Source organism: Bubalus kerabau, chromosome 1 (genome assembly GCF_029407905.1).
Source record: "Bubalus kerabau isolate K-KA32 ecotype Philippines breed swamp buffalo chromosome 1, PCC_UOA_SB_1v2, whole genome shotgun sequence".
Lineage (NCBI taxonomy): Eukaryota > Metazoa > Chordata > Mammalia > Artiodactyla > Bovidae > Bubalus > Bubalus kerabau.
In genome coordinates, this window is record NC_073624.1 from 57,150,863 (window position 1) to 57,170,566 (window position 19,704).

The 19,704-nt window shown below is 40.2% G+C and overlaps 1 protein-coding gene and 1 non-coding gene across 23 annotated transcripts in view; both read right to left on the bottom strand.

Annotated features, from left to right (window-relative positions):
* The window catches only part of ANO4 (anoctamin 4), a 428,567-nt gene that overhangs the window by 22,568 nt on the left and 386,295 nt on the right, over window positions 1–19,704 (bottom strand). For all 22 annotated transcript variants that reach the window (XM_055575846.1, XM_055575864.1, XM_055575835.1 and 19 more), the window contains 3 exons: window positions 13,696–13,848; window positions 12,596–12,743; window positions 5,909–6,028 (listed from right to left, as the gene is read on the bottom strand). In XM_055575846.1, the coding sequence (XP_055431821.1) occupies window positions 5,909–6,028; window positions 12,596–12,743; window positions 13,696–13,848 (421 nt within the window). The remainder of the gene's footprint in view (window positions 1–5,908; window positions 6,029–12,595; window positions 12,744–13,695; window positions 13,849–19,704) is intronic.
* Window positions 11,855–11,926, bottom strand: TRNAW-CCA (transfer RNA tryptophan (anticodon CCA)). Its single transcript has one exon. It is a non-coding gene; the product is annotated as a tRNA-Trp (tRNA).

The window sequence follows — 19,704 nt, forward strand, 5'->3', positions numbered from 1 at the left end:
ATTATTATTGTGTTACTGTTGATTTCTACTTTTATGGCTGTTAGTATTTGCCTTATATATTGAGGTGCTCCTTTGTTGAGTGCATATGTACTTACAATTGTTATATTTTCTTCTTGGGTTGATCTCTTGATCATTATGTAGTTCTCTTGTTTTGTCTCCTGTAACAGTCTTTAAAGTCCATTTTGTCTGATATGAGTAGTGCTACTCCAACTTTCGGAGAAGGCAATGGCATCCCACTCCAGTACTTTTGCCTGGAAAATCCCATGGATGGAGGAGCCTGGAAGGCTGCAGTCCATGGCGTCGCTGAGGGTCGGACACAACTGAGCGACTTCACTTTGACTTTTCATTTTCATGCATTGGAGAAGGAAATGGCAACCCACTCCAGTGTTCTTGCCTGGAGAATCCCAGGGACGGGGGAGCCTGGTGGGCTGCTGTCCATGGGGTCACATAGAGTTGGACACGACTGAAGTGACTTAGCAGCAGCAATTCCAACTTTCCTTTGATTTCCATTTGCACGGAATACCTTTTTCCATCCTCTCGCTTTCAGTTTGTCTGTGTCCCTAGATCTGAAGTGGGTCTTATGTGTGTGTGTGTGCATGTGCACTCAGTCGTGTCTGACTCTCTGCAGCCCTGTGGACTATAGCCTGTCAGGCTCCTCTGTTCATGGGATTTCCCAGGCAAGGATACTGGAGTGGGCTGCCATTTCCTTCTCCAGGGGATCTTCCCAACCCAGGGATCGAACCTGCATCTCTTGTGTCTGCGGGTGGGTTCTTTATCAACTGAGCCACCTGGTAGACAGCATATATATGGGCCTTGTTTTTTTGCATCCATTCATCCAGTCTGTGACTTTTGATTGCAGTATTTAATCTGTTTCTGTTTCAGGTAATTATCAATATGTATGTTCTTATTGCCATTTTGTTAATTGTTTTGGATTTATTTTTGTAATTTATTTTTCCTCCCTTCCTCTTGTTCTCCTGTGATTTGATGACTATCTTTAGAGTTGTGTTTGGATTCCTTTTTCTTTATTTGTGTGTATCTATTGTAGATTTTCAGTTTGTGGTTCCCATGAGGTTTTGATACGGCAATCTATATATGTACACACACATACTTATAAAAGATTAAGTTGCTGGTTTCTTAATTTCACATGCATTTCCAGTGTCCTGCATTTGTGCTCACCTTTTATCAAGATTGCTGGTTTTGATATCATATTTGTGTATGGGATGATTTCCTATCTTCATAATTTTTTTTCTAGTTGTGGCCTTTTCTTATTCACCTAGAGAAGTTCCTGTAGCATTTGTTGCAAAGCTGGTCTGGTGGTGCTGAATTCTCTTAGCTTTGGCTTGTCTGTAAAGCTTTTGATTTCTCTGTTAAATCTGAATGAGATTCTTGCTGAGTAGAGTATTCTTGGTTGTAGGTTCTTCCCTTTCATCACTGTAAATACACTGTGCCACTTTCTTCTGGCCTGCAGAGTTTCTGCTGAAAAATCATCTGATAACTTTATGGGAATTCCCTTGTATGTTATTTGCTGTTTTTCCCTTATTGCTTTTACTATCTTTCCTTTGTCTTTAATTTTTGTCAAATTGATCACTATATGTCTTGGCATGTTCCTCCCTGGGTTTATCCCATAAGGAACTCTCTGCATTTCTGGGTCTTGAGTGACTCCTTTCCCATGTAAGGAAGTTTTCAGCTATTATCTCTTCAAATATCTTCTCAGGTCCTTTCTCTTCCTTCAGTTCAGTTCAGTCACTCAGTAGTGTCTGACTCTTTGCAACCCCATGAATTGCAGCACGCCAGGCCTCCCTGTCCATCACCATCTCCTGGAGTTCACTCAGACTCACGTCCATCAAGTCAGTGATGCCATCCATCCATCTCGTCCTCTGTCGTCCCCTTCTCCTCCTGCCCCCAATCCCCTCCCAGCATCAGTCGTTTTCAATGAGTCAACTCTTCACATGAGGTGGCCAAAGCATTGGAGTTTCAGCTTTAGCATTATTCCTTCCAAAGAACATCCAGGGTTGATCTCGTTTAGAATGGACTGGTTGGATCTCCTTGCAGTCCAAGGGACTCTCAAGAGTCTTCTCCAACACCACAGTTCAAAAGCATCAATTTTTCGGCACTCAGCTTTCTTCACAGTCCAACTCTCACATCCATACATGACCACTGGAAAAACCATAGCCTTGACTAGACGGACTTTTGTTGGCAAAGTAATGTCTCTGCTTTTGAATATGCTATCTAGGTTGGTCATAACTTTCCTTCCAAGGAGTAAGCATCTTTTAATTTCATGGCTGCAATCACCATCTGCAGTGATTTTGGAGCCCCCTAAAATAAATTCTGACACTGTTTCCCCATCTATTTCTCATGAAGTGATGGGGCCAGTTGCCATGATCTTCATTTTCTGAATATTGAACTTTAAGCCAACTTTTTCACTGTCCTCTTTCACTTGGACCCCTGTTATACAAATGTTGGCATAATTAATGTTATTCCAGAGGTCTCTTAGACTGTCCTCATTTCTCTTCATTCTTTTTTTTTTATTCTATTCCATGACAGTGATTCCCACCATCCTGTCTTCCAGCTCACTTATGCATTATTCTGCCTGTTATTCTGCTATTGATTTCTTCTAGTGGATTTTTCATTTCAGTTACTGTACTGTTCACCTCTGTTTGTTCTTTAGCTCTAGGTCTTTGTTAAACATTTATCTTCTTGATCTATACCTCCATTCTTTTTCCAAGCTCTTGGATCATCTTTACTGTCATTATTCTGAATTCCTTTTAGGGTAGATGGCCTATCTCCACTTCCTTTAATTATCTTTCTGAGGCTTTATCTTGTTCCTTCATTTGGGACATATTCCTTGGCTGTCTTATTTTGTCTAACTTTCTGTGATTGTGGTTTCCATTCTGAAGGCTGCAGGGCTGTAATTCTTCTTCTGCTGTCTTCAACTTGGTGGATGAGACTGGTCTAAGAGGCTTGTTCATGCTTCTTGGTGGGAGGGACTGGTTCCTGCCCACTGGTGGGTGGAACTGGGTCTTGTCACTCTGGGCAGGACAATGTCAAGAGATATGTTTATCAGGCAGTTGTGTGCTCAGGAAGACTTTAATCAGCCTGTCTGCTGATGAGTGGGGCTGTGTTCCCATTCGGTTGGTTGTTTGGCCTGAAGTGTCCTGGCCTGCCAGCTGTTAGGTGAGGCCAGGTCTTGGTGAGAAAATGATGGCCTCCAGGAAGGCTGATGCTAATGAGTACTCCTTAGAACTACGTTGACTATGTTTTTGTCCCTATAGTGAGTCACAGTTGCCCCCTGCCTGTGTAGGAGACCCTCCAATACTAGCAGGTAGGTCTGACCCAGGCTCTTATAAGGCCACTGTTTATTTCCCTGGGTCCTGGTGCACACAAGACCCTGTGTGTGCCCTCTAAGAGTGGGGGTTTCTGTTTTCCCCAGACCTGTGGAATTCCTGTGATCAAACCCTGTTGGCTTTCAAAGCCAGATTTTCTGGGGCTCTGCTGCCATTGCAGGGGACCCTGACATGGGGCTTAGAACTTTCACTCCTGTGGGAGAATTTCTGTGGCCTAATTCTTTTCCAGTTTGTGGGTCACCCACTTGGTGGTGGCTGTGATTTGATTTTATCATGATTGCACCCTTCCTACTATCCTGTTGTGGTTTCTTCTTTATTTTGGGGTGTAGAATATCTATTTTTGTAGGTTTCTATTTTGTAGTTATTAGTTAATGGTTGTTCAGCAGTTATTCGTGATTTTGGTGTTTTTGTAAGAAGAGGTGAGTTCACGTCCTTCTACTCTTATCATTTAGTCTCTGTCTTAAGCAGCAATGTTTGGAAAGGGATCTTTTTTCTATGCAGTAGGTCTCAGCAGTGGGCTTAAAATATTCAGAAAGCCATGTTGTAAACAGATTTTCTGTGATTTAGGCTTTATTGCTCCATTTATAGAACACCTGCAGAGTAGAGTTAGCATAATTCTTAAGGGCCCTAGGACTTTCAGAATGGTAAATGAGCACTGGCTTCAACTTCAAGTCTCCAGCTTCATTAACTCTTTAATGAGAGAGTCAGCCTGTCCTTTGAAGTTTGAAGTCAGGCATTGACTTCTCCTCTCTAGCTATGAAAGTTCTTGATGACATCTTCCAAATAGAGGCTGTTTCATCTATCTTTAAAATCTGTTGTTTAGTGTAATCACCTTCATTAAATATTTTAGATAGATATTCTGGATAAATAACTGCAGCTTCTACATTAGCACTTGCATGTTATAGGGGTAGCTTCTTTCATTAAATTCATGAACCAATCTCTGCTGCTGCTGCTAAGTCACTTCAGTCGTGTCCAACTCTGTGCGACCCCATAGATGGCAACCTACCAGGCTCCTCCATCCATGGGATTTTCCAGGCAGGAGTACTGGAGTGGGTTGCCATTGCCTTCTCCCACATCCTCTGCTAGCTTCAAACTTTTCTGTAGCTTCCTTATCTATCTCAGATCTCACAGAATTGAAAGAGTGAGGGTCTCTCCCTGAATTAAGCTTTGGCTTAAGGAAATGTTGTTGCTGGTTTGATCTTTTCTACAGATCACTAAAACTTTCTTCAGATCATCAGTAAGGCTGTTTTACTTCTCATTTGGGTGTTCACTGGAGTAGCACTTTAAATTTCCTCCAAGAACTTTTCCTTTGCATTTATAACCTGGCAAACTGTTTGGTTTAAGATGCCTAACTTTGGGCTTACCTCTGCTTTCGACATGTCTTCCTCACTAAGCTTAGTCATTTCTTGCTTTTAATTTTAATTTCTAGCTTTTAATTTAAAGTGAGAGGTATGAGGCTTTCCTTCCTCTTGAACACTTACAGGCCACTGAAAGGTTATTAATTGGCCTAATTTCAATATTGTTGTGTCAGGGAAGAGGGGAGTCCAAGGAGAGGGAGAGCAGGGAAAAAAAGAGTAAGTCAGAACACATATAACATTTATCAAGTAAATCCACTGTCTTTCTTACATGGGCATGGTTTGTAGCACCCCAAAACAGTTACAGTAGTTTTTTACTACTGTAATTACTAATTACTAATACCAAAGACCACTGATTATAGGTCACCACAGCAAATATAATAATGAAAAATTTTGAAATATGGTGATAATTACCAAAACGTTGCCAGAGTCACAAAGTGATCAAATGCTATTGGAAAATCAGCACTGATGGACTTTCTCAACCCAGGATTGCCACAAACCTTGTGAAGTGAAGTGAAAGTCGCTCAGTCATGTTCAACTCTTTGCAACCCCATGGACTATACAGACCATGGAATTCTCCAGGTCAGAATATTGGAGTGGGTAGCCTTTCCCTTCTCCAGGGGATCTTCCCAACCCAGGGATTGAACCCAGGTCTCCTGCATTGCAGAAGGATTCTTTACCAGCTAAGTCACAAGGGAAGCCCAAGAGTCCTGGAGTGATTAGCCTATCCCTTCTCCAGTGGATCTTCCCAACCCAGGAATCAAATCGGGGTCTCCTGAGGATTCTTTACCAACTGAGCTATCAGAGACGTCACAAACCTTAAACTTTTAAAAAATGCAGTATCTGTGAAGTGCACAAAAATGAGATATGCCTGTGTGTAACAAGTTGCTTTTCTCCTGCTGCTTTTAATATTCTCTACTTTTCTTAACTTTTAACACTTTAATTATAATGTCTTAGTGGGGATCTCTTTGGGTTCCTCTTACATGGGCTTCCTGGATCTAGAAGCCTGGGATTCACCTCAGAGATTGTGTTTGAATCGGTCTGGGTCACAGCTTGGTGAAGAGATTTAAAAATCCTCCAGAGGGCTGTAATGCATAGTTAAGTTTGAGGACCCCTGCTTTAAAGCCGCTCAGTCAAAAAGGCTGTTACCTGAGCAACACCTCCCCACGGCAGAGCCAGCCCAGCTGAGGCACAGTGTGCTACACTTACCTACAGTACTTGAGAGGAGTCCCCGAGAACTCACTGCCATCAGACTCGGGTTCAGATCTGTTCTCAAAGTCAGAAATTCGGAATACAGACAAGCTGGCATTCACATAGCCAACCATGCACCTAAAGATGAAAACAGATTCTGTAATTAGGACTCGGATCACCTTTGCATCCAATTCATCAAGGGTCTACTTGCTAGAAATTGCTGCAGTTATAGGTGTCTTATCTGACCCTGTCTTGTCACAGCACTCAAGTTGGAATACACTGAAAAACCCTGGCTATGTTAAATGAGAGACAAGTCATTTCTTTTGTTCTGGTCCTTTTTGTGCAGAATCATCATATAGAACAGCACTACCCCAATCGATGCTTCAGTGAAACGGTGATAGCATTGCATAATCAGTATAAATTAGGTCACTACTTCTTTCATAAATACACACATACATGTACACACAATCACATTCCTTCATTACTGGTTGTCTATACTTTCTTAAATGGGGTTTCTCAGGTGCCTCAGTAGGTAGAGAACTTCCCTGCAATCCAAGAGATGCCAGAGATATGGGTTCGATCCCTGGGTCAGGAAGATCCCCTGGAGGAGGGCATGGCTACTCACTCCAGTATTCTTGCCTGGAGAATCTCATGGACAGAGGAGCCTGGTGGGCTACAGTCCATAGATTGCAAAGAGTTGGACACGACTGAAGTGAATGAGCACAGCACATACTTCCTTATAATGACCTGAATATAATTGCTATGGATACGACACCCCTTCCCAATTCATCCATGCTACAATCATGGTAGATTATGTTTCCTTCATGTATCATATGCTTACATGCCTCTGCTTATGTTGTCTTTTCTGTTGGGATTCCTTACTCATTTTGTACAAGTGGTAACATCCTCCAATGGCCAGCTGAGATGCCATCTCGTGTGTGAAGATGTCCTAATGTATGTAGTCAGAAGCTTCATTCCCTTCTGTCTGTGGTGCTGCTGTATTTACTTCCTAATGGCCATACAGCTTATCCTAGGGTTGGCTGCATGTGTGTATGTCTTCTCCTTTGAACTGTAGTGTTTTTTATTTTTGGATCAAAAGAGGTGTCATCCATACTTTGGTATCCTAGGATAGTCTCATGCAGTGTAGGAATCCATTAAATATTGAATTTAATGGATTTGATTGGAGAGGACATAAAGTACCAGGGGTTCTATCAAGGTCTAGAAGATGGATCAGGAATAAAATTATTACCTAGGATTATAAGCTTCTTGAGAACATGGCTTTCAGCCTGTGCTGGGGGTTCAGTATATTGGTACAAGAAACTTGGGTTTTAGGGTCATATATTGTAGCTTTGCTGCTTTCTAGCCATGTCATATTGACGAATTATGCAACTTCTTTAAAGCAACAAAAGTGCCACCTCATAGGGTCATTGTGGGAATAAAATGATATGTGTAAAACATGTCTGCTTATGTACTGCTTATATACTCTGATATACTGCTTAGCATATAGCAAGATCTTAATAAACGTGAGTGGCTATTATTCATTTTATTGCATGCACCTAGCAAGAGGTCAACAAATAATTATCAACTGAAAGAATAAATAATGGTTTTCAGACTCTTTTCATTAATATGTCTGATGTGATTATTCAAAGTTGCTGAATATCAGACCCAAGTGATGACACAGATATTGTTCTGAGAGCACATGGGTTCTGTATGTGTGTTGTCTTGCTCAAGAAAAGGCTGGCCTTAAGTGAACCAAGGAGAAGGGCTCATTTATCAAGTCACTCATGAGTGAAAGTAATGGTCAGGGTGTGTGTAACATGCCCTTCTCTCACTGGCAGCAGGCCTCCCCATCACTCCTTAAAAGGGTAATTTGAAATGATTTCTCCCTCATATATGAACTGCCTAGAACATGACATGAAAACAAATCGGTATCTTGATGATAATTAGTTGTCAGAGAGGGAGCCGGTTTTGTGAAATATAGAGCAGTCTTCCTAGGAGCTGGGCTGTGGGAAGGGAAAGGTGCTATGGAAACTGGCAAAAAACAGGCCATTGTTGAAATGGAATAATTATTTCCAGGCCCTCCTACACTTTTCTCTCCTAAAGCAGCCCTGAGCTTTACTAAGATTAAAGCTGCTTGTCTAATGGAGGCTCTGTTTAAAAAACCTCAATTGAGAACTTAAATTCAAATGAAATACCTGTCTCATGGGCTGAATACCTTAAAGCCTCAAAATAAAAGGGGGTATGCCACTGAACTATTTATTAAGCATATTCATTTGATGTCACTCATAAATCAAGCTGAAAATGTGCCTTTAGTGGGCGTGTACTCCTCCTGGGTCCAAAGCGTTACATGTGAAGCTAGTCCATATATACATAACTGTCAACTCTGTAAGTCTTTTTTCCATGTTATTTTCATAATCAGAGAAGGAGGAGGACTGCTGATGCTGAACTGTCTAGGCATTTCTCTGTTTCCACTGTGGGAGAATCTTGGCTTGCCAACATCACATAGTTGGGACGACCATCCATTCAGGGAAGTTTCCCATGCTTCACTGTATGGTGTGCTTCATTCCCAGCGGCCTCCTATTACAGGAGGAAGGCCACAGGCAGCGGCAGACCCCATGTCTACTCTTCAGTTTGCTGCCAGGTGGTCTGTGTACCCTCAGGGTGACTCAGCCCCAGATCCAAGTGAGACACAGGGAAGATGAGGCTACACTGATGATCAGGGAGAAGTGAGAGGAATGGAGGAAAAGGTATCAAACAAAAGAGGTGTTTCCTGGGAACATAAAATAATAATTTCCTTAAGAGGCTGGCAGGTAGCCTCTGCAGACATTTCTAAGAAAGGAGATTCAGAAAAACGTCTTATGAAAAGGCAGCATTGTTTGAATTAGAATGCATACCTTGTCCAAATAATGTCTGAGAAGACATATTTAAATGTGAGAATTTTGGTTTTAACACTATTCATTATTTATTGCTTTCCATCCTTTACTATGGGGGAAAAGGATGAACTAGAGATAATTATTATACTTGGTTTCCCTGGTGGCTCAGACAGTAAAGAATCTACATGTTGTGAAGGAGACCTGGGTTCAATCCCTGGATCAGGAAGATCCCCTGGAGAAGGGAATGGCAACCCACTCTAGCATTCTTGCCTGGAGAATTCCATGGACAGAGAATCCTGGCAGACTACAGTCCATGGGGTCGCAAAGAATTGGACACGACTGAGCGACTAACACACACACTCATTATTATACTTACTACAACTATTTGGGAGAGAACAGAATGAGAAGTTGACCTTTGAATCTGTTGATTCCAGGTCAAACTCACTGCAGAGTATCTTTGAATTCTGCCAAAGTAAATTTGCTTTTGAGGTTTTAGGCATTGTGACTCACAAAGCATGGGGCAAAAGGGCAAAAAATCCAGGGGAAATTAGATCAGGTCTGTGCATTTAAAGTCAGACATGTTTTTAAATGACTATAATAAATGACTTAAGCAACTAACACTTTCACTTAACCATCAGCTTTATCTTTTGAAATACAACTTTACAACTGATTATGATGTTGATCTATGTAATTGATTTATAGTTTATAAATATAGTTCATTCAGATATTCATAATCCATTCTGTGAAAATTTGAGCAGTGTCCTTGATCAAGTGTGTAACTCCTTATGAGATCACTATTTCTACAGGAAAATTAGCTTGATTTTATTTATCACTACATCATGTACACCAGGTACATACCTCACAGTAATTCTTGGGCCTGCATATATCCTTAGAGAATGTTGCCAAACTGTAAGAGAAAGTTCCCAAACTGTAATCTATGTCTATCTGATACCAAAGTAATTAGTTTGATGCATTCATTGAGGATAAGGGATCAAACTGATAAAATTGGTTATTTGTGCTTTCTGGGAAAAAAATTTAGTTTGTTGATTTAAATTTTAACTCTGATTGGCAGGAACAATTTTATAATTTGCACCTTCAATTTTATTTCACAATTTCTGCCTCCTGATGTCTGCCCAGAGGTGATTTCAGTTATCTAAGCTCTTTTCTAAAGGGCCCTGGGAAGATACCCTCAAAGAGGAAGTGACTTCATTTTATAAACAAACAATAAACAGTCTGATCACAGGCAGCAGGAAAGACAGAGTGTCTTAAGAGGGAAGGTGACAACATCTGAAATACTCTTGTGTACCCACTGTGTGGAGACCATGCCTCAAACCACAGTGTTCCAGATCTGGCTGAAAATGAGACTATCTTCCCCACTGTGTCACTGAAGGCTTGTCTGCAGAGCATCTGTGCTGGTGGAGAGACTAGTTGGAACACACGACTAGGAATAACTGGAGCACGCTGTCCCAGGGACAAGGGGCCTGTGAACTGAATGACCCTGGATGTAGGCTTGAAATTCTCATCTGTGGAGGAGCCAGGGAAGCCTGAAAGGTAAGGAGACCTGGAGGTTTGGAGAAGGTAATGGGTCCCGTTGGTGTACTGTTAACTTAGGGTCAATTTTAATTGAAATATGACATTTCTACAACTAGACTTAATCATAAGTGGGATTTGACTCTGACCGCACGTGCTACCCAAGAAGCCTGTGACATCTAAAGTCTGACAATGCTGCTCCTCTATGAGTTCAGTCATCTCTGAAGCATTTTTAAATTGGAAAAAAAAGAAACCTAAAAAGGATAATGGAGTAGCTGGTGGGGCAGAAAATAAGATTCATGGAGAAACAGACAAATGTAACTACTTAAAAACAAGAAAAATGAACAATGGAGTAGAAGATTAAAAAGTAGATGTATAAATATTGAAGGTGGCAAAGGTTAAGAGAAAGGTTGTTTAAAAAAAGGGGGGGGGGTGCCTGGAGAGCACAATAAAACTGAAATGAGGCTATTTTGATATAATTCTAATCACCATGAACACTGTCTTAAATCTAATAGGCTGCCAAAAGTCTAAAGAATTGATTCGCTATTAACTGTTCATAATGTTGCTACTTTGTTTTTTGGTTCCCTCTAGAATAAGACAGGTTTCACAATATTTGAAATAGGGGAGAATGGGAATAACCACTGGAATTTAAACCCCACGGAGTTGACTATTGATGAGTTGGCTTATTGGCACAGGCCTTGAGAGCTATGAGGTTCAGGATGAGTCCTGCCTTGTGATTCTGGATTTAATCTTTCAATCTCTTTCTGCTCTTCAAAATGAGGGTAATAATACATGTCCTCGCTCCCTGAATTGTTTTGAGAATCAAAACATACGTGAATGTGGTTTGAACATAGGTAAGCTTTTCTAGGCTAAGTCAAGCACAAAATGTTGACAACAGTTACAGTTAGAAAGAAGTGCATACGTAGTACAACATAAGTTTTAAAATATTTCTTAAAATGGGATGGTATGCTCACTTAAAGCTGCTAGAGTATACGTGTTTAACAACCACATGGCTAGTGTAGTAATGAACTTTATAGAAATTTCCTCAAATAACTGGATTGTGAGCTGGACCTAGACTACACATGCATGAATTCAGCCAACTTCGTTTGGTGGCACTGTCCTCCTTGAGGGCTGATGGAACTATAATAGCTACAGAGGATGAATTAATTTGGCTCAACCAGTAAGCCAAGAGGCAGGGCTGCTTGTGTGAATAAGCAGTAGCCCAAGTGAGATGATTTCTGGGGCACTGAAATGATCCTGTGACACCAACACACGTTCCACTCCGACCTACAGACATTTAAACCCCACAATTAGATTATTTTGACATTAACCAAACAGGGTTGTTGTATTATTTCCCATTGAAGTATGTTAGGACTTTTTATATCTTTTTTTCCCAAAGGGAAAGGGAAAGTGAAGTAGCTCAGTCGTGTCTGACTCTGCGACCCTTTGCACTCAGTCGTGCCTGACTCTTTGTGGACTGTAGCCTACCAGGCTTCTCCATCCATGGGATTCTCCAGGCAAGAATACTGGAGTGGGTTACCATTTCCCTCTCCAGGGGATCTTCCCAACCCAGGGATCGAACCTGGGTCTCCTGCATTGGAGGCAGACGCTTTAACCTCTAAGCCATCAGGGAAGCTAAGCTAGGGGACATGTTATGATATTGTCAAGGCTTTATCTGACCAGAAATGCAGCTTTGGGGATCACTGAGGTGACGCTATAGAACTGACCTCTCAGGGAGTTAAAAGTTTACCCACTTTGCCTATGATGATAATGACACTGGTCAAGTCAGTAGCCAGGAAAGAAGCATACAGTTACTTATTCCACAAGTATTTATTGAGTACTTTATGGGTACCTGGCACATGGTTGCACATTTCCCATATAAAATTTGCAGAGTCTACCTAATGACACAAGGGGAATCAAATTATATTTTTACAAACTCATAAAAATGGAATAACTATACATCATGTACTACTATTTTTTTTTGCTACACAGCATACCACACATTTGTAAATTTATGGTGGGCAAGAGTGGGAAAAATGATTAATTGATTAATTGCTCTTCTCACATTTGATTCCATCTAAAACGTGTATGATCTATATGACTCCCAACCCTTCAGTAGAACAAGATGTGTTTTCTTTGGCCAAAAGTATTGTTATATTATTATCCCACCTCCCCCACAACAAGCCTTCTTGTCTTGGACTTGTGTCCCATGTACTCCAACGCAGAGGCTTCTGTTTGGGTGTCCAACCATACACAATGGCTAGCTAATGGGGATTGCATGATGGCTTTATGGCAAACTTACTTTTGCCCAGCTTCTCCTTGGCCCGCACAAGGTCCATACTTATAAGCATACACCAAGCGAGGGATAAAGTCAGATGTGATCGCTATCACAAATGCATTTGTAATAACGGAGAGAATTCCAATGCCTTCAAGAATCCCATACCAAATTCCTATTCAAAGAGAAGTGTTAGTTAATTCCAGATACAACAGCAGAGGCAAATAAGTATGAAAACTGGGGTAACTAATTTTCAATAGTCCTTTCCATGGGTCCTTCCATCATTCCAAATACTGATACTTGCAACCAGAAGGAACACTTTCTACTTGCAAACACCTTGGCACTGAAGGAGTTTGATTGCAAGTGCCAATACTCATGACTTAAAACTCAATCAGCTTCAGAAATAAGGAGAGAATTCTGGTTGATGATAAGGTACCAAATACCATTTGCTAAGACTGGCTGGCATATGCAGTGTCAAGCTGTCACCAGACTAGGAGATCCTCGGGGTAAGTATAGGATCCTTCCAGTTCATCTTTATGGACCAAGTTCCTGATGCATGACCCAAGGTGGGTGCTCACTGAATGTCTGTCTGTTTCATCTGGAGGTTAAGAGGCCACTGAGCTAACATCCACACTGAATTCTCTTCCACACACACTGGCTGGGCACCTGCTAGCTCTATATGAAGCACCGAATGCAGAAATGAATAAAAGACACCTGGTTCAACTTAGCACCTCTAGTCAAAAACCAAAAGCCATCTCTGCCTCTAGAAAAATGGGATGCTGCTTCCTGTGAGTCAGGCATACATTTAGGAAAGAGCAAAACAAACTGAAGCAAATGCAAGATCTACTTTCAAAAGTGGTAATAAATCAAATTTTTAAATTCTAGCATCCTAGGATAGAAACAACCAAATTGAGAATCTATTTAAGCACATATTCTCTAGCACTGGAAATTATAAATTTTCAAACAGGTAACTGTACTTGTTACCTAATATTATTTAAAGCTAATATAATTATTTTGCAAGATTTAGTCATCTTACATGGAAACTGTATGTAAATATCTCAAGTTAGTGGCTCTTTTATCTACCAGACGATTAATATCTTTTAAAAACACCCCCAAATCCAACTTACCTATATCTTTGGCCCTTGAAGCTAAAGGTCGCCTCCACTGTGTGACAAATTTATAAGCGTCAAGTCGAATTTCAATTATATTATTCAGTAAGGCCAGAAGTGGTGCTAGGGGAAAAGCTGCCACAAAGATAGTTGTAAATCCAAACTGAAGAACTAGGGAAGGAAAAAGAACAGAGCATATTGGCTTTCCAGTACTATTTTCAGAAGCTTAGTAGTCTGAATATGTCACTGTTTTAATGCTTGTGCATGTGCTAAGTCACTTCAGTTGTGTCCCACTCTTTGCGACCCCATGGACTATAACCCACCAGGCTCCTCGGTCCATGGGATTTCCAAGGCAAGAATACTGAAGTAAGTGACCCAAGGATTGAACCTGCATCTCTTGAATCTCCTGCTTTTGTCAGGTGGATTCTTTACCACTAGTGCCACCTGGGAAGCCCTATTTTCACCCAAAGCACAGGTAACATATCTTCTAGAAATAGGGCTAGGACACTTTAAAAAGAGTTGCTCCCTGAGCCTGGAAGCAATGGCACCCTAGGAGCAGTAATCATATCTCAAGTCTAGATCTTGTTTTCTAAATACCATTCTCGAGTAAAAGGAACCAGGGCTCTTTAGAGAAATGATTGATTCCAGAGCTATGGCAGGAAAAAGTCAAGAGTTTGTTGTATGTGGCTAAAGTTGTTTGACCTATACACAATCTGTCAAGGGTTCTTTTTTAATCATAAAAAAATGTTGAATTTTGCAAATTCTTTTCCTGTATTTATTGAGATATCATATGATTTTTGTATCTCATCCTATTGATCTGATATATTACATTAAAATGTATATATGTTGAACCAGTCATGCATCACAGATAAATCCCACTTGGCTGTAGTATGCAATGGTTTTATTGTGTTCTTGAATTTGGCTTGCTAATATTTTGAGAATTTTTGAAGTTGTATTTATCAAGAATATTGGTCCAATGTTATCTTGTGGTATCCTTATCTGGCTTTGGTATCAAGGTAATGCTTGCCTTGAAGAATGAGTTTGGGGGTGTTCCCTCCTCTTCAATTTTTTGTAAATGAGAAGGATTTGTATTCTTTTAATGTCTGGTCCTGTGGTTTTTCTGTGTTGGGAGACTTTTGATTACTAATTCTCTCTAATCATTATTGATCTTTTCATATTTTCTATTTTTTGCTGATTCGGCCTTGGTAGGTTGTGTATTTCTAGAAACTTATCTATTTTTTCTACGTTATATCATATGGTATTTTTCTTTCTCTCTGGCTTACTTTAGATACCCACATTGCTGAAAATGGCATTATTTCATTCTTTTTATGGCTGAGTAGTATTCCACTGTATATATATACCACAACTTCTTTATCCATTCATTTGGCAATGAACATTTAGGTTGTTTCATGTCTTGCTATTATAGGTAGTGCTTCTATGAACATAGGAGTATATGTATCTTTTTGAATTCTAGTTTTGTCCCATTATATGCCCAGGAGTGGGATTATTGGATCATATAGCAACTCCATTTTTAATTTCTTGAGGAACTTCCATACTGTTCTCCATAGTGGCTGCACTAACTTACATTCCAATCAATAGTGCAGGAGGGATTCCTTTTTCTCCATACCCTCTCTAGTATTTATTATTTGTAGACTTTCTGATAATGGCCATTCTGATCCTCATGGTAGTTTTGATTTGCATTTCTCTAATAATTAGTCCTCTCTTGAAGAATTTCCCACAGTTTGTTGTGATTCACACAGGCAAAGAAAAGCTTTGGTGTAGTCACTAAAACAGAAGTAGATGTTTTTCTGGAATTCTCTTGCTTTTTGTATGATCCAGTGGATGTTGGCAATTTGATCTCAGGTTTCTAATCAAGAGGGCAGAGGAACCAGGTTTGGAAAGTTCCCAGTTATTTTTTTAAATAAGCTCTCTGGCTCCTACCCCCCACTTTATTCTGGTATACCAATTATTCTCAGTCTTCTTTTGACTGAATTATCTCTATATTCCTATCCTCCAGTCTGGAGAAGGCAATGAAGGCCACTCCAGTACTCTTGCCTGGAAAATCCCATGGACAGAGGAGCCTGGTGGGCTGCAGTCCATGGGGTTGCTAGGAGTTGGGACACACCTGAGTGACTTCACTTTCACTTTCATGCACTGGAGAAGGATGGCAACCCACTCCAGTGTTCTTGCCTGGAGAATCCCAGGGATGGCGGAGCCTGGTGGGCTGCTGTCTATGCGGTCGCACAGAGTCGGACACGACTGAAGCGACTTACCAGCAGCAGCATCCTCCAGTCATTTTATTCTTTTTTCCATCTGGTCTGTCCTGTTACCTTCATCTCATTCATTGAATTCTTCATCTCCAGAATTTGTTTGGTTCCCTTTTATAATTTCAGTCTCTTTAGTAAAGGACTCTTTCTGTTCATTTATTTTATTCGCAAGTTCATTGAATTACCTTCCCATGATTTTTTTGTAGCTCAATGATTTTCTTTACACCTGTTTTGAATTCTTTACCACTTAGATTGAAATATTTTTCTTTATGTAATACCACATTTCCTTGATTTTTCATGGTGTTTGACCACACACACTTCTGCTTTCATCTTTGAAGTAGCAGACACCTACCCCAGTTAAGAATTTATACTTATTTTGCTTCTTTCAATAGTCTTTAAGTCTAGTAATTTCTATTGTATGCCAGACATATAGAAGTTCTAGATCAAGGGTCAGCAAATTATAGCCTGAAGGCCAAATCTAGATAACTCTCTGCTTTGTTTTTTTTTTTTTAAACCTACCTGTGAGTTAAGAATAGTTTTTACATTTTAAGTAGTTATGTAAATACATATACAGCCATTTAAAATATAATAGCCTCAATCTTGCATCATGACCCCCAAAGTCAAAATTATTTACTGTCTAGCAGTCTTATGGACTCTGTGGGAGAGGGAAAGGGTGGGAAGATTTGGGAGAATGGCATTGAAACATGTAAAATATCATGTATGAAACGAGTTGCCAGTCCAGGTTTGATGCACGATACTGGATGCTTGGGGCTAGTGCACTGGGACGACCCAGAGGGATGGTATGGGGAGGGAGGAGGGTTCAGGATGGGGAACACATGTATACCTGTGGCGGATTCATTTTGATGTTTGGCAAGACTAATGCAGTTTTGTAAAGTTTAAAAATAAAATGAAAAGAATAAGTTATTGATCTCTGCTCTTAGTGATGTTCTTTTGCAGCAAAGAAGGAGATGATTAGTGTGGCCATGAGTTAAGCCAAGTTGGTCCTGGGTATGGTTTTTGTAAAGCTCAGTCCACCTGCCTGGCTGTGACCAAGAACAGGGTGGACCTTTTTCTCTGCCAATGACCACAGAGGCTCAGTTCTGTCCTTGGGGAGGTTTTACAGTTAGGTCCGTAGCTGCTTGCCCATCACATCTTCAAAATATTACATTATTATAGATAAAGAATGACTTTAAGATAAAATTTCAACTCAACAGTAAAATAGAATAATCCTAAACTGTTTGGACATAAAAATACAGCTTCAAAGTATATAAAGTAAAAAGTGACCAAACTAGAAGGAGCATAAGATAAAATTCTAAAGTATGATTGTGGACTTTAACACACTTTTCTTGGTAACTAGTAGAGGAAATAGACCAAGTTTAATAGGACATGAATGTAAGATTTGAACAACACAGTTAAACTTGCCAACTAATAGACACAAGATTATACTCAACAATTGCAGAACACACTTTAAACACTTATCAAAACAGAAATATGCAGAGGCATAAAACAAATCTCAGCATATATTAAATGACTAAAATACCACAGAGTATCATTTGACCACAGCAGAATTAAAAATCAACGACAGAAGAAGAAAAAGGCTTGATACCAGTTAGAGACAAAACAGTAGAGGACTTGAGCTCACCTCCTCTCATAAAAACACCAAAATCACAACCAACTGTTGAACAACCATCAACAAAAAAGACTACACCCCATGAGAAAACATATTCTGTATCCAAAGACAAGCTACACCAAGATGGTAGGAGGGGCACTTTTGTGATATTTTCGCTTTCCAGCAGGTATGGGATTTGATTATAATTGTATCACAGAGGTTCTCCCATAGGAGTAACAGTTCTGAGCTCCACATCAGACTCCCCAGTCTGGGCATCTGGCACTGGGAGGAGAAACCCTCAGCAGAATATTTGGCTTTGAATGCCAGTGGATCTTGATCCCAGGCACTTCACAGGACTGAGGCAAACAACACTCTTAGAAGGTAATAAACAAGGTCTCATGTGCACTGGGCAGGGAAAAAGCAGTGACTTCATAGGAACCTAGCCCAGACCTACCTTCTGGCCTTGGAGTGTCTCCTGGGGTGAAAGATCTCCCAGGGATGGCTGTGGTTCACTGTGGGGACAAGAACAACGGTGGCAGAAGTACTGGGGAGTATTCATTGATGTGAGCTCTGCTGGAGGCTGCCTTTTTTCTCATCAAGGCCTGGCCCCATTCAACAGCAGGTAGGTTCCAGTGTTGAGATGCCTTAGGGACTCCCTGGTGGCTCAGAGGCTAAAAAGTCTGCCTGCAATGTGGGAGACCTGAGGTCAATCCCTGGGTCAGGCAGACCCCCTGGAGAAGAAACTGGCAACCCACAAGTATTCTTGCTTAGAAAATCCCATGGGCGGAGGAGGAGCCTAGCGGGCTACAGTCCATAGGGTTGCAAAGAAATGGACAGGACTGAACAACTTTACTTTCACTTTCAAACAACCAAAAGGGTGGGAAAGTAGCTCTAGCCATCAGCAGATAGACTGCCTAAAGCCAACCTGAGCAAATCAGTCTGTGCAATATATTGTGTCAACAAACTGAAAAATCTATATGATCATCTTAGTAGAATGTTTTACAAAATTCAACACCTATTTATGATAAAACTCTCCAGAAAGTGGACTTAGAGGGAATATACCTCAACATAATAAAGGCCATATATAACAAACCCACTACTAACATCATACTCAATGGAGAAAAGCTGAAAGCATTTCTTGTATGATCAGGAGCAAGACAAAAACGTCCCCTCTCACCACTTTTATTCAACATAGTTCTGGACATTCTAGCCAACAGCAATCAGAAGAAGAAAAAGGAACCCAATTTGGAAAAGAAGTAAAACTGTCACTATTTGCAGATGAAATGATACTGTACACAAAAAACCCTAAAGATGCTATCAGAAAACTACTAGTTTATCAATGAATTCGGTTAAGATCACAGGAAACAAAATAGTATACAGAAATGCAACAGAATATACTAACAAAAGATCAGAAAGTGAAGGAAATAATCCCATTTACCATACATCAAAGTGAATACCCAGGAATAAGCCTACCTAAAGTGGCAAAAGACTCTGAAAACTCTTAAGATGCTGATGAAAGAAATGAAGATGACACAAAACAGATGGAAAGATACACTGTGTTCTCAGATTGGAAGAATTAATATTATCAAAATGACTATACTACCTAAGGCAATCTACAGATTCAATGCAATTTCTATTACCAATGGCACTTTCCACAGAACTAGAATGAAAAAAATCTTAAAAATCAGTATGGAAACACAGAAGACCCCAGATAGCCAAAGCTATCCTGAGAAAGAAAAATGGATCTGGAGGAATCAGGTTCCCCAACTTCAGATTATACTACAAAGTTACAGTCATGAGAATAGTATGTTACTGGCACAAAAGCAGTTATAGATCAATAGAACAGGACAGAAAACCCAGAAATAAACCCATGCATCTATGGTAAATTAATCTATGACAAAGCAGGCAAGACTATACAATGGAGAAAAGACTTCAATAAGTGGTGCTGGGAAAACTGGACAGCTACATATAAAAGAATAAAGACCTAAATATAAGACCAGATACTATAAAGCTCTTAGAGGAAAACATAGAACACTTTTTGACATAAATCACAGGAATATATTTTTGAATCTACCTCCTAGAATAATAAAAATGAAAATAAATGGGACCTAATTAAACCTAAAAGCTTTTGCAGAGCACAGGAAACCACCA